Here is a 22194-nt window from a genome sequence, read left to right on the forward strand (position 1 = left end):
AAAGAAAAACTATCCCCATTTTTTTCATTTAAAATACTGATTTGACTTTGGCGTAGTTGGTATTTTTCGGTATTACGGAAATCTTATTCCAAAAAACTATGAACAATGAATTCGACTGAAATCCACAATAAAAATCTGCATTTTATCGAGTGCTATATGAGGACATAAATAAGTTTTCAATAGAAATGCCATAAATTTATCTGATTAAATGTATTTTATCATGAATTCTTATCCCATAGAAACATCAACTACGACAATGAACTCGTCGATAAAAGACAACGCCAACCGTAACAATTCATTAATAAATTCGTTCGGTTTTAACACCGTTTCCCACAAAACCATTTCGTTTCAAACACCCTTTTTATTTAAGACGCTTTTTGCTATTGTTGTATTGTCTCAAAATCAAAATTTATTAGCATTTTCAATAATCAAATACAAAAAATAATCAATATTGTACAACCAGTTGAATAAACATGTTGAAATTTCAGTATAGAATTTCCAAATTAAAATAATTAATATTAAAATAAAATATTAATTAAAAATTTAATAAATTGTCGCTTAATTCAAAATTTATACAACTACAACTAAATACAAAAAAAAAGTTTATTCATTAATATTTTCAATACCTGTTACTGCAGGTAAAAAAGGAAGGCAAATTTTAAAGATAGTAAAAACAATATAATTGTATTATTTTTTCTCAGGATTGCAAGGTGTAACGAGGAAGGGTTCATAAAAAATATTTTTTTTTTTTTTTTGTATTGTGTTGTTTCAACTTAATAGAAATTTCATAGAATAGGATTATAAAGAACTCTTTAATGGCATTGAAAAAACAAAAAATTAGAAAAAAAATGATTTTGAACCTTTTGATGGATAGCTAACACAAATTACAATCGTTCGTTCTTTACAACCCTATTCGATTCTAGTTTAATAATTACTTCAGACATACTTAATATATATTTGTTTATATATCTATATGTAAAGTATATGCTATGATTTTGTTTTAGTCCAACATAATTCAGCTGGAATTTCCCTTAAATTAGACATTACCATTGCTGGTACTTTTCTGTTGTTCTTTTTCTTCCGTTACGGACTGCGTTTCTTCTGTTACAGAAGGATATGCAGTGTTTTGTTCTTTACTAGTTGCATCAATACACGAGATTTCAGCTTCTCGAGTTGTTGTAGGCGTTTGATTAATATCCGTTTGAATGTCATCACTTTCCATAGTTTCATCTACAAGGGGGGTAGATGGTTTTTGCAAAATATCGTCGGTAACTTCTTCGCTGGCGCTATCAATACATTTCTCGATGTTTGAGTCTTTCTCAGTGTCTCCTTGAGTTAAATTGTCATTATTCTCAGCATTTTGCTCTGTTGTGGTCATAGTATTAGCAACAGCAGCAGTTATCTTCTCCTGTACAGTGTCCTCTGTTTCTTGTTGTTGTTCCTCTACGCTGCTCTTTCGTTGCAACACCTTTGCAATTTCTTTATAAACATCTACATCATCACTGTCGGCTGCAATCTTTGCTGGTGTTTCTTCCTCACATCTTTGAGATTGTTCTTCTGGGGAAGCATCAACTTCCATTTTAGACTCTTCACTCGTTTCCACCACAGATTCCTTTGATTTTACCAGTTTCTCTATTGTTTCAGTAACTGAAAACTCTTCACTATTTTCCTTGGGCTCTTTAGCTGAAGATTCAATTGCCTTTTCGTCGATAGACTTTTCTTCTTCTATCGATGCTTTCGCCTCTTTCTGTCTTAAAATTTCTAAACTATTTTCTTTGGCATCTGCCAGCACATCATCAGATACTTCAAAAACTTCCATTGCAGTATTTTTCTTTCCATTACCATCTTCGTCTTCGAGATTTGTTTCGGTAGATGCTTTTCGCTTGTGTTCCTCATTTTTCGTTTTTTCTCTGTTGCCATGTTCCTCCTCCTTAGAGGATTTCTCCTCAAGTGAACTGTTCAGCAGATCATCTTCAATAACTAAATGAACTTCCACTGTCTCCTGGCCTGTATTTACCATCATGGTTGTACCATCCGGCGAGTTCTTCACTTTCATATCTTCTTCATTTTTCTTCTTAGCCTCCAGTAGGTTTTTGACGAAGGGATATTCATCTTCAGCCCTACTCAATTCCACCTTACATTTCATTTTCAACTTCAGATCATTACGTTTCATTTCTTCCAAACGTTCTAGCTCCATAATGGCCTTCTGTTTAATCAACGTCGGATTTGGTTTGCTGGTCAATTTCTTACGTGGCTGCTTTTTCTTGTGTGGTGTTGAATCGCAGCTGCTAAGCGAAGAACCATCGTTGACATCAACTTCCAACATGCTGGCCAGAAAACTTTGAGCCATACTCATTAAATCCATGTTGTCCTCTTCCTCGCTAGGCACACCCTTCGGCGGCGTTGGGGTTGGGGTTGTGGCGGTGGTGACCGGAACTAGAGGGGGAAGAGGCATTGGTGCCGAGGAATGGCCAACTTTGATTGGAGTAATTTTTGCTGCAGTTGGAGGAACATAGGTACCCCTGGCACTCATAATATTGTTGGAAGCTGATGGTGTTTTTTGTTGGTTCAACAGTAGGGGTGTTATGACGACCCGGCTTTGAGCTATGGTTGTGGATGTTGGTGGCGTAGCTGGTATAGATTTTTGAATTTTAATAAGTGGCTGTGTTTGTGTGGGTTTAGACGCTGCCGTTGGTGTTGCAGTTGGTGTCGGCGTAGGTTCATCATCATCGGAATCCAGGGTTATAAGATCGGTTTTAGGTTCCACAATTTCAATTTCATTATCTTCATCATCACTGGCTTGTTTGTCTGCAAAAAATCAAATATGACAAAGTCAATACACTTTTAGGGATTTGTTATAACTAACCAATCAAGAAAACTTGCACAAACTTTGGAAAGTAATTTTTTTAAGAAACAAAAAAGATTTCCCAAAGAAAAAGGGTTATTAATTATTTTCTTGTTTAGAATAAGTAGCTATCTAGCCACTTCTTTATAAAAGAAAAGTTGTATCCGACAACATTTCGCGAAAGCACTTCATTCTGCCTTTCAATTTGAAGCAATATTCAAATCGAACCGAATCATTGGAAAGTAAAACCATGTACTTTTTCGTAATTAAAATGCCTTGCGTTTATTGGCTTACAGTTGTAGTATATTCGTTTATATTTGCGCACAATATTCTCAAGAATTTTGTGGTATTGGATGTGTATTTTTGAAATATTTATGACTATTTTAGTAAGAGAAATACAAAAAGATTATAAAAATATAAATAATTAAAAATAAAAATAAAGTTATAATGTAAAATGGCGAGTGTACGAGAAAAGGAGGCTAAAGGATAATATCCAATAAACACATACAAAATATATTAATACAATCTTTAAAAACTTATTCTAAAGTGTGAGAAAAGTTTGGGGAATATGGGGAATGAGCTTAATTAAAATGAGATACACAATTCTAAGAATAATTTAAAAATTCCATATCATCAATGGGTAGGTTTTTGCAATACTGTTCCATTTTGGAATTTTCCGAAATTTCACCGTTTTCACGTCTGTAGCGATAATAGCTGAATTTGGCCAACTGCCAGCGTAGTTTAATCGTCTTGACTTCACCTACAAGTTTGAAAAAAAAAAAAGAATCGCTTAGATTTGAGTTACAAACACTTAAGTATAGACCTACGTTTAAATTCTTCCAATTTTGTGGCGATCTCTTGCCAGTGATTATCACGTATCATAATATCATTGTAGTCCGCATTATTTGTATCCCACAGAGCAGGGTATTCCCTGACGCACTCCACTAATTTCTGAAGGAATTCTTTATCGTCTGGCATATCTTGTAATTTTGTGGGTGTTGCTTTCAGAGTTTTTTCTTTCTCTTCGTTACTCTTATCGGCATTTGCCTCTTCTTGACCACTATCATGCTCGGAGGTGTCACCACCAGCATCGGGTTTCTCTGCCGTTTTACGTTCAGCTGCTTCTGCAGCTTCTCGTTCTTCTTCTTCGGCTTCTTCGTCATCCTCCAGCTCAAAACAATCCTCAAAGAGCCCATTATTCTCATTGCGCAATTCACTTTCATCTATCTTGTAGAGGAAGTATAGCTTCGCAAGATATTTTGAGTATTTCAATTCAAGATTAGCACGATCTTCTGAAGATTTAATGGTTTTTAAACGGAAGGTTTTATACATTTCATATAAATGTTGCCAACGGTCCTTTATGTATTCGGTGGTTACATCTGGGTAGGATACAAAAGTCAAAACTAATTAGTAACGTAAAATTAAAAGAAAAAATCAATTGAATCAAGAGATGAATTAACATACTTAAAACCAAGAGGAATGAACATCTACTACAGGGACCATAAAAACGTCAAACTATTTCTTTTTCTATAAGATTTTATACACTCACCGAATTTAGACGTAGGACAGGGTATGGACAGATGACAATGTGTATAGGCGTGTATGAAATGACAAAGGGTATGGGTGGATATTTGGGACTTATGACAAAGTTAATCCGTTAGAAAATGGTGGCTGACCCTTCAAGGCATCGAAAGACAGGAGGTATATGGTTATACTGAAATCTAGACATATAACGAGAATCGGGGAGTGCCTTTCGAATCTCCATCTAATATCTCTTTTAACCTTTTTAATGGCTGTAAAAAAGGTATGTTGGGCAACGAAGCGTCTGACTATATAGCCAGGCACTGTTATTCGTCTTCTTATTTAACTGCAGAAAGTTTTGTAACCTCCTCCGCTTGTCAGTTTGTTTTCACCTCTTGATTACTAATTGAATAAATCATAATTTGTTTCTACTTACTCTCCATTGATTTGGCCAATTGTTTCCAGACAGTGCAACGAGTTTGTTCATCAATTTTATCGGCCTCCGGGTCCATTGATTTTCTCCACAACACTGGATTTGTTTTGACAAATGTTATAATTTTTAAATCTAATGGATCGATTTCAATGGGTTTTATGGCTGGTTGATAATTATGCGGATTTCTTGTTACTGTAACAGCAGAAAAACCACCATCTGCGCCTTTTCTACTGCCAAATTCATCTTTTTCTCGACGTATTAAATTCTTCTCCATGGCATCCAATTGCCGGCGATCATATGTGTCACCATCATCTTCACCACAATCAACGGGCAGCCATTGATTTGGTGGTAAATCACGATTTGCCAAAAACGCCATTGCCTTGTCAAAGTGGCCATTGAAACGTTTTCCATCGGCAATACGTTTTTCAATGCGTACAAAACGTTTGCGTATATTCTTCCAACGTAGCTTAATATTTTCGTTACGATCAAAATGAGCTGCAATAATGCGCCATTGTTTGCGGGTCACCTCAAAGTTGCCATAATCCGGATGTCGAGTGCACCATATTGAGGGATATTGTGACACCAGACGCGTTAGTTTCCGATCATAAGCATGAGATTCTTCATTGCGACGCATGGATTCTTCGGTGCCCTGCATAAAACCACTACCATAACCACCCATAGATCTGCCATAACCATCCTCGTCGTCATCATTATCCATATACGATTCATCGGGCTCTTCATTTTCTTCATTCTCTTGATCGTAGGTCGGAGCAGGAGAATCATCACCAGCAGCCAACCATTGATCGCCGCCTTTTGTTGTTTCACCTTCAGGTGCTTCCAATAGACTATCTTCGCCATTTTCATCATCGGATATTTCATTTGATTTACCTTGTCCCAATTCAAATATCGGGGGCAATGGTGATCGTGGGCCATCTTCACCATCCTTGAGATTGGCATGTAAACTTTTGCGATATTCATACACTTGATTGTGAAAACTATTCGAACCAGTATTGAATAAATCAACATCGTCCAACTGGCCATAGCAGACATAATCAACAGCTGAAGGTGGGCGAAGCGGCGAAGTAAATGATTAACCATGAAAAAAAGCAAGGAATAGATAATTAAAAGAAAAACAATTGAAAATAACGTCAAATGAGTTTTAATTTCATTGCCTTCAGACATTTTTTCTTTTACTCGATCGTTTTCTTTTCTTTTTTCATACTGCGTGAAGAAAAGAAGCAAAGATGCGAGTATTACAACACATGGACCAAAAATCAAGGTGCCATTGAGAGACACATCGTTTTTTTTCTATATATGAGTTAACAATTCATTAGCAGTTGGTTGGGAGAAACAGGAACTGGATCGAACTACTTCTATGGAGTCCATGCTGGTTATTTTACTTTCCAATATTTATTTAATATAGAATAGTAGCAGCCGGAAGTCAATGAAATACAACTCATTTTCGGTTAGTCTTTAATATCTTTTATGTACTTACATTCCGGTTTTGTAAATTATTTTATATCTTTAGTGAAGCTTTCTTCATTTTTTTCATTAATGATTATTTAACATATTTTCAGAACATCTTGTTTTTCGTATAACACTTAATTTAAGTCCATGTGTAAGAAAAATGACTTAAGACAATGATAAATACATAAATAACATATTTTTTATAAAATTTTAAATTACAACTACTAAATTAATTATGGATGCCATGGGGTTGGAATTTAGTCATATTCACTATTATGGATCGTACATTAATTCCTAGAATGCAATGGGCCTTAAGACCTTCTAATTAAAGGATTTCTTACCATGATGGTCTTTAAAATCGTAAATTGCATTCTGATGAAATGTAAAAAACAAAACATCTTCTGTGTGTCCGATGCTTTTGGACAGAAAACCGTCTTCTACTACGTAAGCAGTTGAGGCCTTCTTTGTCTCTTCATAAGGTATATTTTTGCACTCTACATTACTATTGTTCCAACTTCTACAATCCTCCATCTAATTTTTTCAAATTTGTTCATACTGTTAATACAATGGTTTCTAAGTGATGTTTTTGCCTCACAAAGCAAAACCTAAACCGCAACTAAAATTAAAACAAGTTTTTTAGCCGATAGACCTTCCGGACAAAAATATGTTCTTCAGAAATAAACTATCTCTTAATTGTGCTCCTTTCCTAATACTTTCTTTCAGATATATGCTTTTTCAGCTAGTATCCTTTTGCTTTGCCTTCTTTATTCTACTCTCTCCTTTCTTTCAGAATCACTGTTTTGGATAGTGTGGCCCAATGAACATTTTTTCGCAAAGGGTGTCAGAATATTGAAATTTGTATTTAATATATCATGCGTATCTTTTCCAATACACAGTTTGAGCATACCAAAAAACTTCTATTTCTATTGTTCCTTGTTACTTACGGCAAATATGCTTAGTGAGTTTCGAGTAACACAAAACAAAATTGTATTCCCAACTTTAATAGTAACTGAACCGGGAGAATCAGCCGGTTTGCAATTTCCATTTTCAAAACTCTTCATGCCCATGATGTACAGGGTTGCCCATATTCGACGGACCCATGACTCTTTGGGCCCATTCCAATCGACAAGGCTTGTCCGCAGGCAACATTCTTTGCGTCAATTGAATTTTGTACGGGAACAAATGCAAATCAATGCGAATAATCCGTTGTAAAGTGGATCGAGCCATGCCCAACTGCTGAAAACGGCGTTTTTGGGCTGTTCTTGGGGACCTCTCAACACTGGCTCGTACGGCAGCGATATTCTCGGTCGATCGCCTTGGTCGATTTTTATATGGCCTCTTCGGATTAGAAAGAGCCTTACCAATCGAAAATTGTTCGTATAAACGCTTAATGGTGTCTTAGAAGGCGCACTTCTCACATTTTTTAATGTTTTAAAAGCACGTTGAGTTTTCACAATTGACCTCTTCTGTTGAATGTAAATTTCAACTATTTCGCGTGGCGTGTATTGGTTCATGGTAAAAATCTGCTTCGACTGACGCTTCAAACGCGGTATGTCATTAAGCGATGTGACATCTCTGTCAAAAGTTATGGCGTTGCCAGTTGGGTTCATCGAATATGGACAACCCTGTAAATTCCATAAGATAAGATGCTCCTATATTGAAAAGTCTAAAAGAGATGTGAAACGTCGGATAAAAATCCTGAGAAAAATAAAGATTTCAGTTTGAAAAAAATCTAGAGCTATACAACTGTTGGACATATTTGCTATTCCGCTAGGAAATTTAAGGCCAATTTGGTTGTCTCAAAATTTTATCCCCCTACAATCGGACCGTATGGTTGCGGTTATCGCGTCCCACCACTGTGTGTTTATAATTTAACATTCAAAAACATACAGGGTGAAATGAAAAAGCTGCAACCGACTTCAGACTGCTTTCATTTGTAACGCAATCGTCCGACAGCTGTTAAAATTATTCCAGTGATAGCTCATTATATTGTTTACAAGCGTACAAAAACATTTAGGTGAAAATTTTCCAGAAAAAAGTTATTCCTGATGGAATTCAAGCGTGATTGTGTGATTTCTTTATATTTGGTTGGAAAACCACAAGTGGCTATCTTTAGAGCACTCCAGCATTTAAATGTGAATAAATCTTGTGTCTCGTACCATCGCTCGTTACCGTGATACTGGTAGCGTAGCCCAACTTCAAGAGGGCGACGGAAGAAAACAGGAACATCAGCAGAAATGGTACGAAAAGTAAAGAAGCGACTTGATCGAAACCCGCGTCGCAGTGGCCGAAAAAAGGGCGTGAGCTGAACATATCGCAATATTCCATTCGGCAAATATTGAAAAATGAGCTCGGTGTACAACCATTACAACCATTGAAATTCCAAAAAGTGCAAGAACATACACCGTAACAGAAAGAAAATAAACTCAAAAGAGATAAAGAGTTGCTTCGCTTGACCGAAAGTGGTGAACTGCCGAATTTGGTTTTCTCCGATGAGAAAACATTCATTGTAAACGAACAAAATGATCGTGTTTACTTGCCAAAGAGGTCACCTGAAAATGTACACCTTCAGTTGGCCACCAGACCTTAAGCGCCAGCCATGGTGATGGTGTGGGCCGCCATAACAGCCGATGGTAGCTCTCAGCTCGCATTAATCGACCGTGGCATCAGAATAAATGCCGAATATTTTCTCGAAAATATTCTGGAGGGTGTATTAAAGCCTTGGGCACGCAAACATTTTGGCCGCGCTACCTTGGACATTCCAACAGGAACAATGTAAAAATTATGGCGTTTGACTTTATTGCATTTCTTTTATTTAACCCTGTAATTGGCCTGAACAAATACGATTTATTAAAATATTAGGATAAAGCGCATTAGTAGTAACTAACAAAGAGGTATAACGCTCACATATTTCACTCCAGTATGACACAAAAATCCTTTAGTATCTGAAGAAACAGACAAATGTGAATAGTCCCACCATTCTAATTATAACTGATAAGGGAATTAGAATTGTTAACCGAATGCGCACTCTTTGAACTCGTGTTCAAATTCAATTATACGAAAGCAAGCTTAAAACTATTGCAACAGCAATTTGGAAGCGTTTATCTTCTTATTGTCATATTGGTATTGCAAATGTACACAACCTATATGAATACAGAAAATTCTTTTTTTTTTTCAAATTTTTCGAAAATGTGAGTACTACAACCACTCTATATTCGAATAGAGTACTCGGAGTAATAAACGATTTTAAGGCTATGAACAACTCATAAACAAAAACAAAACAAACTTACCTGCTGCCAGTTGGCCATTTTCTAAACAATCAGCATCATTGCCAAAGCCAAGATGACGCATATCAGCCAAACATTTATCTTGCAGCCCTTTAAAACGACCAATCGCATAGGTGAGCAAATACGACAAATGTATATAGAGTTCCTTAACTTCCAAATAATTTTTGGCCTGTTTATAGGCATTCGAATTGGTCAATGTTTGAACTTTGTTCGTTAGATGTGTACAAATTTCCATAGCATTGAACACTTGTTCCTGGAGCTGGGTGCGGGCCTGCCCTATTGGAGTATCGGGGAAAATGTGACGCACCATAACAGGACGAATCGGTTGACCGGGGGCCATTTGAGGGGCATTGGGTACGACTTGTGCCTGTGCTGGTATTTGACCATTTATAGCCTGCAATGGAGTCCCATTGTGAGCAATAGCATTAATTGTTGTAGAACCAATGACGTTATTATGATAACGCACCACCTGCGGTTGGCCAGGTGTTTGAATGGCATTCGGTCCCGGATACGGGTGTGCGGTAATTTGCACTGGCCTAGAGGCAATTGTTTGTGGCACCACCCTTTGTTGTTGCTGTTGTTGGGACATTTGTTGCCAATTAGTTGTTGGCGCCTGATTGGAGCCCGGAGGCGGACCCTGTCTCTTGACCTGAATCAGTTTGCCATTGGGCAAACGGAATGTCTCCTGTTGTGCAGCCGAATTCAAATCAATGCGATAACCATTAATGGTATGATACACTGGAGCGGTATTTCCACCCGGTGCAGGTGCCCGCGGGCCAATGACAGTACGACGTACAATTGGTGGCTGAGTAGCTGGTCTTAATTTTATGGCAGTATTTCTCAGCAACAAAGGCGGCGGTGCCGAAGTTTTGGGTGTAGAACTGCTCACGCTTTGACCACCAAAGCTGTTCGGCGATTGTTGTATGGATATAATTCTGGGCGATGGGCCGGATTGTGTGGACAAAGGTCGCTGAGGAGTGCCACCATTATTTTTCTGTGAGACGGTAATCTGGCAATCCGGTTCCAACATGCTAAGTAAATCAGGTGTGCAAACCACTTCATCATTGTTTTTCGGTCTTTTAGCATTGGGCTGTTGTGGTGAGGGCGTTGTTCCATGTTTTGCAGCTTTCTTTGCTGAGCCCGAAGAACCTTGACTACGCTTGGATAACACTGAATCTAAACTTTCCATAGAATCAGACATATTGCCACACTTTGCTTTGGCCAAACGGCAACATTTACTACGGTCACGACGGAGAAATTGATCTAATTCCTGTTCGCTCAGATTCATGGCATAGGCTTCTCTGAAAGCATTAAAGGAAAACATTAATATGAAAGGATGAAAAAACACGGATTTTGACTTCCATCATACTTACTTCTTTTGCTGTTCTATGTAATTCATTAGTGCCCAATGCTGTGCCCTCAGTGGCCACAAGATTTTCGGGGCACAACTGAAACAATTCCAATTTTCATTCTGTTCAATATCGGCCACCACACCACGAGACAAATTCTTGACAATGCAAGATTTACAAAAGACATAGGGACAACTGGAACAGCAGTATACCTCGCCACCTTGACCACACCAACGGCAATACAATTCCGAGCCATCTTCGCCCTTACTAAATTCGCCGCTATTATAAAAATCGTGACATTTCAAACAATGTGTAACCCTTAGAATTGGATGCATTTTAATTCCAGTCTCCTGTACGGGTGCTGTTCCAATATGTGTCTTACATACTGTACAATGAACTTTACGATCACGTACAATGTCCACCGTTGGATAGGCTTTGAGATAAAAACGTTTTTCTTCTTCTGAGATGCTCGAATGGAATTCATAGCTAACAGCTGGAAATGAGTATAAGGAAGAAGATAGTATTAGAGGAAATTGTAAATCAGATTGTGTTTTGAAAGTGTATTAAAAATATATTTAAATATTGATTACAGTTAAAGACGCTTAAAAAGGAGGGAATCGGTCAATGTCCAATTTAATATTTCCAAAAACAAATAGGAATACTTTCGACATCAGATGCAAGACTTCAAATTTGACTGCAATTCTTACGTTTTTTAAGTAATCGAATGGCTTTCTAGAAAATAGTTCAAAAATGGTTTACGTCATGGTACAATGAAGACAAGGTAGGCTAACTTTGAAAAAATTGCAAGTATAGAGGTCTACCTGTTTGGCTTGTAATGTCAGAATTACTACCAAAACAATAAAAAAGCAAACAACTTGTTGCATTGATTTTGAATAAATAATTTCAAACCGCGAAAAATGAATGAAAGGTCAAAATTTCTGTTCAAAATCATGTTCTATATATCTCTATGGTTTATTTCGCGACAAAAACTGTAGATTTTGTCGATGCATACGTTTTAATAAGCATTTTGAAAACACCCAAATTTGAATATTTTCTGAACAATTTTTTATTATTGAAAAAATTACGCACACATAAACAAATGAAGTTGACATATTAAGCCAGAAAAATAAAAAAATTAAAATCATATGGTAGTTCTGCCCTACCTTGAATTCATTGTACCATGGTTTACGTTAGCAAACTTTAGAAGGAAAAGTGAAGGAATTTCGTATTTGAGGACAAGAATGAAATTAAATCCCCTGAAATAGGTTTGTCTGGCTACTCTTCCCGCAGGAATTGTCTAGCAACTTCTATCTGAGTGAGTAAGATAGTTTTATTCTCTTTTGCAAGAATACTGTGAAAAGTAAACAGACGGAATGCATGCAAATAATCATCTGATTTGATCAGATATAAAATATATTGGACAACCATAAAAAGAAGCAAAGCACGCAAAAATATTACAAATGTTTGCCCTTTGTGGAGTAGCTACCAGAAGGAGTAGTCCGCTGTATCCGATCTTCAATTTTTAGATAATCGAACAATTAATTTGCATTTTATAATTATTACGATTACTTAAAATTTCAGCCATTTGTGGGGTGCACTAGAAGGATTGGAACGACATTCTTCACTTTCACACCTGGACTTAGCATTGATATAAACATTAGGATTTGCAAAGTTTTAACAAAATGGGTTAATCTTTTTTTGAACATTTTTTTATCGTGCGCATCAGCCAGACAGGCAGATCGACTCCATATGTCCTAAAACGGATTTCGTCCAAAGAGACCGAGGGTCTAAATCATTACTTTCGATAAACAATCAAATGATATATACTCTCTATAGCCATATGACTTAGGGTTTACAACGATGTAGTACCTATTGCTGAATAAGTAATTAAGTATGACCGCTTTTTGTTCAAATTCTTCAAAATTAGAAGCAACAAGTTGTTTTCAATAACACGTAAAAATGCTTTAAGTATAATGAAATATGATCCAAACTGTTCAATATTTTAATTCGCCTACAATGTACGTTTTTTCGAATCATTGATTTTGAAATTTAGTTTTTATTTTTCAATACAATAAATACAAATCAAAAAATTGGCAGATGCAAAGTTGCCAACTCAAAACAAATCCGAGAATTTTGTACTAGTCAAGCCCAAAAATATTTGCTATAATGATACGACCAAGTCTAAAAATAAGCTTTGTCCAAAAATAAATACTTATGGAAGTACAAAACGAACCAAAAATAAATCCCACTGACCTTTATTTGAGCTAAAAAAACAGCTGATTCTTAAAAGACCACTTTAATTATTTGCGATCGCTTTGCAGTTTTTAAACAAATTGGAATCAGCTGTTTTGCTTACATCTACCATGCGTTAGTTAGTGTACTACTATAAGATTTACAGCACGGTTCCAAAAACTATTATTTCAACAGGTTATGTTCCCTCTAGGAAAAGTTATTTGGAAGCTTTGCAACGCTACGCCATTTTAAAAACTATAACTTGGAGCTTTCCTATCTAAGGACACAGGCTTTCATTTAAAGCTTCTGCAAAATTATAGCAAATGATAATTTTAGCAATGGCATTATAGCTGGTTAAAATACAACACTGCATTATGTCAAAAGGTGTATGTCTATACTAGAATATTACCTAAATTCGCCCGGCAAAATGGACTTGCACGGTACAGCAAATTAATTCGACCGAAATTTAACAAAATGGCAGGCAACCTATACTCTCATTAGATATAATGAAAAAAAAAAATTACAAACCTCACAAACATTTAATATTGAAATTTAACTAAACATCTTTGTTTCCTATAGAATTAACAAATTTTGGCGCAATTTATATCTAAACGTAAACACTCATTCATTCAACACAAACACAATCATATGAACGTGAACAAACCTTTGCTGCCGTCAGCCACATTGGATGGCGATGCCATTTCTAAGCTGGAGCTCCCTCCAGCCATCGCCGCCATAGCCTCACTCATAGTTTTTTGGAATTGTTCTTAAAAGCTAGCCAGGCACACAGTAACCGCTGGCCGACCAGAAGTTGGAATATTTTCAACACGTTTTGTTCTTTTTTCGAAGAAATTATTTAATTTTCACTTTCGACTGCCTGTCCGTCCGTCCATCAACAACAAAAAGTTGTTCCCTTTGCCTTTCGTTTGCTTCTTCTTTTCGAGAAAAAAAAACCAACAATCAAGTTATCGCACAAACACACACTGTTGTTTAATTTTGCACCTTTCTTCACATAATATTGCTTAACTTTTCTCGATTTTCAATAAAAAATATTTTCCAATTTTTCTTTTATAAAACTATATTTCCTTTGTTTTTCCAAATAATTTTTCTTCTTTCTCTTCTTGTGGCCGCAACAAAAATGTACTGTATGCTTTGACTCTTGGTAGTAGTCGTCGTTCGTTGCGTTGTCGTCATATGCGAAAAAATTATATGTGAACACAATATTCATCAATATGGCGGACGCTTCGTTTTTGTTCGTGCCATTCAAAATATGCTATGCTATGTGTAAAATGCTATACGAGCAAATGAGACAGAGAGGGAGAGAAGAGACGAGTACAAGGAATGTGTGGTCGTTGTCATCGTTGCTTGACTGGTCGACGCCATCTTGGTTCAAGAATCATAAAAATCTTTTGTTGTAATAAAAAAGTGGTTTATAGGTTATCCGGAAGGTAGGTGTAGGTGGTTGGTCACCCATAGTTGTAATTATAGGACTACAATTATAGGCTAATGTAGGATCTTGATTTTGATCTATAATGAATTCCGAAGCGATCCATAACGATCAGCATTTTTTAAAAAGTAAAATTCAGGCCCTTCGAACCGGATTAAGCGATGGGCTCGTAATACATTCAAGAGTCTATTAGAAAATTACAACTCGCAGCGTAAAGAAGTGAAAGTATAAATGCCAGAATTCCTGAAAGCCTGCCCTGAAAGTCAGTCTTTAACCCCAATAGGTAATTGTTGTTCATTGGTAAGAATCCTTTCCAGGTAAGAATTATAGTTATAAAATCCCAATTGTGACTATAAAATAATCATATCTCCATTTAGCTTAATAATCGTATTTAAAATGTTTTGAATATGTAGTAAGATAAGAAATTCTCGTGGGTTTCCATTTTTGCAGACAAAATTGAGTCAAAATGGGCATGAATTCACTTTTAAGTAGGATTCCTGTTTTGAAAACATAAATGTAAAGCCTTTTTCCATTTCACATCGAACACTAAGAGAGTCACAGATTTTTCACTGATCAGAAATTTATTTTCAAAACCCTGAAATACAACTCAGTGTATAGTGTCCGATGCTAATCTGCGATTTATTAGCAGCGGTAACCAACATACTAGCAGAATACTGAAATGGCATAGTTATGGATTTCAAAGAACACGGAACCCATATAGTCGGTTTTAGTAAGGGACTAAACATGAGACTAGCGAAGTGTTCACAAATTATCGATATTCCTATATAAAACAATTCTTGTAACATTAATGATTAGAAATATATAATTCTTCGCAGCTTATGGTACCACACCATATGACGGAGACCGCCAAAGTCGCTAATAGCAGAAAGCTAGTTAAATGGGAAGACCAATTAAAGAGAAACGATTTGTTTAACGTGTGGTCATTTTCAAATCAGAGGACTTCATTATTATACGATACTACCGCCACACTCTATAATTGATTCCACACACATGGATAATATCTCATAATAATCGCCAAAAGTTATCCTTCCTATTTTCGTCACATTTTTGCAGAAATCTACCCTAAACAGCCAATGAAAGCAAAGGCAACCTGTCTTTAATCCAACGTTTAATTTCATGGCATTCCCATATATATTAAAACGCCGTCATTTAAACCTAGTATAAACTCATAGAGAATGGATAACACACACTAATGTATTGTCTATATATCCAAGCTATTACCACGATGTCGGTGTATTTATATAATTTCGTGAAGTTATATTGAAATGAACAGCTGTAATTGTAGAGAAAAAGACCGGTTGTACATACTACTCGTTTGCATCTCATTGTTTTAATACCAAAAAATACATCTGTGTATGGCTATAGCAGTTCAACGATAAAGTGTTATGGTAACACCTCAAATTTGCTTTACTGTTAATATATGTTAACACAGGGTAAAATTCAACATATTTTTTTTTACAAAATTAAATGGAAAAGTACAGAGAAAACAATAAATAAATAATAACGTAAATTAAAAAAAAAGAAAAGCAAAAATTTGAAGAAAAAAATTAAACATTGATGAAAATAAAATATTAAACGTTCTTGGTTCCAAATTTGCGTACTAATCACTAATAAAAATGTTAAATTAAAAAAGATCTGTAGAAAAAATTAGAAATCTGTAATGTGATTATCTAAAGCATTTTTTTAGTTAACGACAAATATCGGTAAAATTAAAAAGCAAAATTATGAATGAATATTGAATACCGGCAATTAAAAATTATTGAAATTTGTTAAATTGTGAAAAATACATATCATTACAGCCTCCGGTTTGCGTCGTAAAAGAAAACATATAAAAATCGACTTATTTTTGGCAAAGCACTTAAAAAATTTTGACATTCTTCTACCATAAAAGAAAGATAGGGTCGAACCATGGTACAATGAATTCAAGGTAGGGCAGAACTACCATATGATTTAAATTTTTTTATTTTTCTGGCTTAATATGTCAACTTCATTTGCTTATGTGTGTGTCTTCTTTTCAATAATAAAAAATTGTTCAGAAAATATCGGGTGTTTTCAAAATGCTTATTGCATCGAATGCATCGACAAAATCTACAGTTTTTGTCGCGAAATAAACCATAAGACATATATAGAACATGATATTGAATAGAAATTTTGACCATTCATTCAGTTTCCGCGGTTTTAAATTATTTATTCAAAATCAATGCAACAAGTTGTTTGCTTTTTTAATTGTTTTGATAGTAATTCTGACATTACAAGCCAAACAGGTAGACCTCTATACTTGCAATTTTTTCAAAGTTGACCTATCTTCTAAGTCAACCTTAAACTTCTTTGTTCCTCTACGAAGAAAACACCCGATGACTGTGAAAAAAAAATCATTTTATGTGTATTTAAATGTATTTTTGCCACATTTTCCACGGATTTTCTACGAATTCGTCTGCAAATAGGTTCCCGTTGTGTATGTCCACCATGTAACGGCCCCACCCACTTTATTGTTTTTTTTTAAGTTGACTGCATTCTTCAACCGATCTCATAAAGAGAATATATGTTATTATAGTAATTTTTTAACAGTTCTAGAACCGAACATATGTAAATGTAAATTGTGAGACGACGCAGAATGATATTAGCCAGTTATGCCATGGTATTCAAATATTAAAACTGTTCATATATTTGAAAGAAAATCCAAACATTTAATATGTTGAATTTTTACGCCGAAGTCACGATTGTAGCTTTAATCTGTTTCCCGCATTTTGTATTACGATTCGAATGTGAGCACGAAAGAAAAATATCTGGCTTGCTTGGAATACACATGTTATTGTGGGAGTTACTCAATGAGAACATGACATTAGCTATATGTGTACACATGGCAGAAGAATACAGGTAGATGCATCAACGCTTGGGAGCATTGATATGTCAAAAAAAAATTAAATGTTTTTTCAAATATAAGTAGATTTGTACATGGTACAATGAAAGGTCAACACTACATCTCAAAATCATGTACTATATATCTCTAAAGGATTATTTCGCTACAAAAACTGTAGATTTTGTCGATGCATACGTTGAAATAAACATTTAAAAAAAACCCGAATTTGAATATTTTCTTAACAATTTTTTTTGTTATTGAAAAGAAAATACATACATAAACAAATAAAGATGACAGATTAAGCCAAGAAAATAAAAAAAAATTAAAATCATATGGTATCATAGCCCTACCTTGATATCATTGTACCATGGATTTGTATATATTTCTTATACTACGTCATTCAACTATTTTTACAAATTTAAATAATTTTTCATTCAATATTTTCTATTCCAAAATTGGTTTGACAGTTCATTATCCCAGCATCTGTGTCGGCGCGTCTACATATATTCTTCCACCATTTGTGTACATCAACGTCTAATGACAGCACACTGCAAGTTCTGTCATTTGTCGTACTACAATATTAAAGGATTTACTTGTTCCTCACACAGTTGTATATTTTCGGTCCCATTACAAAGAATTCCCCCAAAAATTCGCAAAAATTATTTGTCTATAAGAAACAGCTGATAAAAACAGATATAAACAAAATAGCCGACTGATGGAAGGCTGAAAGTAGCTGAAGAATATTTTGAGAAATCAGTGGTGAAATTGAAAGCAAAAGAAAATAAAAAAAAAACGCTGACAACTAGAAAAGCAAGCGCAAGAAATTATGTCGGCCACAGATTTTTATGGTTGGGATTTGTTATTTAAAACAATTGCCACACAAATAAACAAAAAGGATGACTTGCTAATTGCATTGGTTCATTTTGTGTTGACGAAGAATTCACAGTTTCGATGCATTGGTTTGGGGGACGATGTAAGTGGAGTAAATGAAGTTGGAGCAACGCAACTGAGTTTATTTTATGCTTTATTTTTTGCTTAGAAAACCTTAACCACAGAAGACGAAGAATCTGGTTCAGAACTTTTGCCCGACAATTGGAATGATGATGAGAAAAATTATGCCCTGCGTTATGTTCATAATAAGCAATTGTACTTATTGTTGGGTTTACGCACTGAAGGCTCATTGATAATTACTTTAATGGATGTCAAGTCGCACAAGGTATCCAATATCTGTCTAAATGCCGAAGAATTGGTTAAAGAACTAAAGGGAAGTTTGACGAAAATGATACCAACAGCATCCGAGTTAACAGATCGTTATCGCAAGGAGTTATTGGAACCGGTAAGATACTATCAATTCCGCTCTGAATGGGCATTTGAGGTGATTTCTTGTTTGTCACTATCTTTACCAATCAAATTCAAATTAATAGAGAGTATCCAAAAAGGGCTAACATACATTTTTGAAATAAAAATATGAATCATTTATTTCACATCAATATACGTCTCTTGTCTTCCTCAAGTTAAGTTACTCAATAAAGAAGTCTCCTCAAGTAACCATTTAGAATTTGGCTGTACATCTTTAAAATATTTGTAGCAGCAATATATTAACATTTTGTCATTATAGGTATTTTCTGGAACAAGCCGTGAAGTCACAACCCAGACTACAACATCAACATCTAGTCCAGATCATGACCCCTTACGCGTTGGGGAACCAAGACGCCCATTTGGTGGCTCAGACCCAGATCCACTGCGTATTGGAGAACCCAGGCGACCATTCGGAGGGTGCGTTACGGGTTTAGGATAAAACTTAGCACAAAACTAAACGTTTTTCTCTCTTTCACAGCCCTCTACCATTTGGTTTCCCCGAAGTAGGCCGTGGGGATTTGGATCCCTTGGGCCGTGGCGGTCCCGGTAATTTATTTCCATTCCCGTCACATCCAGAATTTCGTATTGGACCAAATAATGGACCACGTCCCCGTTTTGATCCGTATGGACCACCAGAACGTGGTATTAGACCCAATCCAAATCCAGATCATTTCCCACCCCCTGGTGGTTTTGGTGGAGATTATTATATGTAAGAGCTGTTTGAATACAACAAATGGCTACAACAAAAACACTAATTTATTACACGGATAATTTTATAATTGAATGAAGAATTTTTATATTTAGCAGGAAATAAATATGGGGAAATTTCAAAAATTAATTTAATCTTAGAATTTGCAAGAAAATGGCTTTAAGGACAGACTTCTTGAAGAAAAGAGTGAATAAAGGTGGCAGCAATTTAAGCTTTGAATTACAACGAAGGATTTCAATTCATAGAAAACAAATAAGAGGCATTTGAAGACATTTCAATGCTTATTTCTGCGGAAGAGTTATAGATCCTTTCTTTATAAGGGCTATCATAATATCAATTCTTAGGTATTTTGTGCATAAAATGTACATTATTTTTTGCTTCTATGCACATTGAAGACACAAAAAAGATGCAAGGGAAAACTTTTGAAGAGCTTTTCTGCGTATAAAAGATCTTTTCAGGACCTTCTGAGTATGGAAGGCCCTTACAAGAAAGTCTTGATACGGCCTTCTCTGTACAGAAAGCCTTTTAATGGTCTTATGTGAAAAGATAATTATATATTCCATTATCTTCATTGATAAAATATATTTACAAAAAAATGATCTTTATATAGAAAGCCTTTAAAATTTCTTCATCGTATACAAATCATTCGGTCTTCTGTGTTTAAGATTATTTTATTATTCTATATGCATATGATATTGCATAGAAGGACTTAAAATTATTTTGTATTGAATACTTTTAGAACTCTTTAGATGGTCATTCTATAGAAGACGTTAATTTGGGATGTATAAAAGGCTCATGACCGTAAGATATTGGAATTGCTGTTTTATTACATTATTGTGCCAATGAAATATAAGGGCTTCTTTTCTCCATACGATGAACACCAAAATTATTAGGTTTATCCAATTATATGTTGTTTATGGGACTAATGGTCTTTAAGCTACATAGGCCCAAAGTCATAGAAGTGTAGATTGTTGGTTCATTGTGTTAATTTACATCTAAAGCATAAGGGCTTCCATTTCTTACACGATTAACACAGTGTTAGTGTTGGCAATTTTTATGTTAAAATGGAAACTGTAGCATTGTAAATGGCAAGAATCAAACACTAGCTAAACTTTAATTACAACTTGGTCAATTTTATGGTTTATGCTGGAGCGAGACGTAATGGTTTCCATCATATACCTTATAATAACCATGACTAAAATCGTATTGGAATACAATATATTCCTCCGATAAAAGGGCTATAACCGATTCTACACTTTGGAGAGGACATAATTATTCCATAACGAAATGTGGACTTTTCTATAATCGATCTTGCTTGTCAGTTTTGCATTGAAATTTCCTTTGGTCTATTCGGATGTGTATAACATTATTTTCACAGCTATTTCTTCTGACCCATTAAAGGTACCCGCATCACAGGCTATTTAATACTATATTGAAATCTTAAATGTAAAAATCATACTTTGTTAATTAAACTAAATCTCATGCATTGTATGCTTACCTGGTTGGACCTGTCTTTCGATTTTCTTCGGTTGGAGAAATAATGTGGGAACGGCATCGGGTTGTAGCTTAGTCTTAATATGATTGGCAAAACAGTGGTTCTCGAAATGCACTTGACACACCTTCTCGTAGGAGCATTTAATCTCTCGACCCACCATACCCAATTGTTGTAGCCATACGTCCATATTTTCCAAGTGGAAACTGAACAATGGTACTCCCTGCTCAGTGCAGCCTTTAACAATACAATGGCGCTGTACTGGCATTTTGTTGTGTTTTATTTTTTTCTTTTTTGGAACTTTTATTTAGAGTTTTTCAAAGGCTGTGAACTAAAATGGCGTTAGAAAAGGATATTTGGTGGAATTGATATGTTTGGCTGCAAGGCAGCTTGACCAACAAAGCTGTCTGTCTGTCTGTTCGGTATGTATTTCGACCCGACCGACCGACGGGACTGTAAACTAAACAAACCGGGTGACAAACTTGCATTACCGCAGAATGTGAACACACCTACAATTGTATTTGGCTGGCTGGCTGGCTAATTGGCTGTGTAAACAAATACAATGCCGTTAATGAAAGTAACTGTAAAGGAGAAGATAATCGGAACTAAAAACAAAACGGAATTCGTAAAATGGCAAGCAGGGGTTATCAGTTCACTGTGATTGACTGAAACAGAAACATCTGTTGTAAATGTAACATATAACTCATACTCATGTTGCTTGGTGATTTTACTGATTTTACTTTTGGAAAATTGCTCAGTTCACTGAAATATTTCAACCTATTCTATCGTGTCAGACCAGGAGGAATTAGCATTATGTTAAACATTAAACTAAAAATATTTGTTATTATTTGGCCATAATTTCCGATTATATGTGAATGATTTTATATGTTAATTCTCTAAAATCGGATGAAGATATATAAAGGAGCTATATCCAAATCTAAACCGAACTTGATAAAATTTGATCTATGAATTGCTAGGTTGTATCTGATATCTGGCGTGGAGTGCATAAACGAATGTAAGGGACTTAAACGCCAAACTCGGATGAAACATATATATGGGAGCTATAGATATATCTGAACCGATTTTTACCAAATTTGAATCACATGCTTGTAGGCTGAATTCGGTCGGATGTAGCAAAATTCACACCATTTGGATTGGTATTAGCCATTTGG

General features: G+C 35.4%; 2 protein-coding genes across 4 annotated transcripts; one reads left to right on the plus strand and one right to left on the minus strand.

Annotated features, from left to right (window-relative positions):
* Positions 1-374: 374 nt before the first annotated feature.
* Positions 375-21517, minus strand: LOC101889225 (uncharacterized). 3 transcript variants are annotated; one of them, XM_005178328.4, is made up of 6 exons: positions 21029-21517; positions 10927-11395; positions 9557-10854; positions 4803-5858; positions 3673-4224; positions 3169-3605 (listed from the first exon to the last, which is right to left on the minus strand). In XM_005178328.4, exons 1-6 carry the CDS (start codon positions 21288-21290, stop codon positions 3451-3453), a joined length of 3792 nt encoding a protein of 1263 aa, XP_005178385.2. In that variant the 5' UTR covers positions 21291-21517; the 3' UTR covers positions 3169-3450. The 3 variants fall into 3 exon arrangements, with proteins under 3 accessions (XP_005178384.2, XP_005178386.2, XP_005178385.2); XM_005178327.4 differs by lacking the exons at positions 3169-3605; positions 3673-4224; positions 4803-5858 and adding an exon at positions 375-2808 and having other exon boundaries at positions 21029-21514; XM_005178329.4 differs by lacking the exons at positions 3169-3605; positions 3673-4224; positions 4803-5858; positions 21029-21517 and adding exons at positions 375-2808; positions 13799-14412.
* LOC101889626 (proteasome inhibitor PI31 subunit) lies at positions 18089-19659 on the plus strand. Its single transcript, XM_011292141.3, has 4 exons — positions 18089-18435; positions 18502-18798; positions 19081-19238; positions 19300-19659. The coding sequence occupies exons 1-4, from the start codon at positions 18289-18291 to the stop codon at positions 19532-19534; spliced, it is 837 nt and encodes a 278-aa protein (XP_011290443.2). The 5' UTR covers positions 18089-18288; the 3' UTR covers positions 19535-19659.
* Positions 21518-22194: the final 677 nt, after the last annotated feature.

This window comes from Musca domestica, unplaced genomic scaffold, assembly GCF_030504385.1.
Source record: "Musca domestica strain aabys unplaced genomic scaffold, Musca_domestica.polishedcontigs.V.1.1 17, whole genome shotgun sequence".
Lineage (NCBI taxonomy): Eukaryota > Metazoa > Arthropoda > Insecta > Diptera > Muscidae > Musca > Musca domestica.

What these genes read in the sequence shown, in the direction of transcription:
- LOC101889626 (XM_011292141.3), top strand. Translation starts at nt 18,289, where the DNA reads ATGTCGGCCACAGATTTTTATGGTTGGGATTTGTTATTTAAAACAATT. An exon ending in GCAAGGAGTTATTGGAACCG is followed by an intron (nt 18,799 to 19,080) that starts GTAAGATACTAT and finishes TTGTCATTATAG; the next exon opens with GTATTTTCTGGAACAAGCCG. An exon ending in CCCAGGCGACCATTCGGAGG is followed by an intron (nt 19,239 to 19,299) that starts GTGCGTTACGGG and finishes TCTCTTTCACAG; the next exon opens with CCCTCTACCATTTGGTTTCC.
- LOC101889225 (XM_005178327.4), bottom strand. Translation starts at nt 21,290, where the DNA reads ATGCCAGTACAGCGCCATTGTATTGTTAAAGGCTGCACTGAGCAGGGA. An exon ending in TACATAGAACAGCAAAAGAA is followed by an intron (nt 10,855 to 10,926) that starts GTAAGTATGATG and finishes TAATGCTTTCAG; the next exon opens with AGAAGCCTATGCCATGAATC. An exon ending in AAATGGCCAACTGGCAGCAG is followed by an intron (nt 2,809 to 9,556) that starts GTAAGTTTGTTT and finishes GATTTTTTGCAG; the next exon opens with ACAAACAAGCCAGTGATGAT.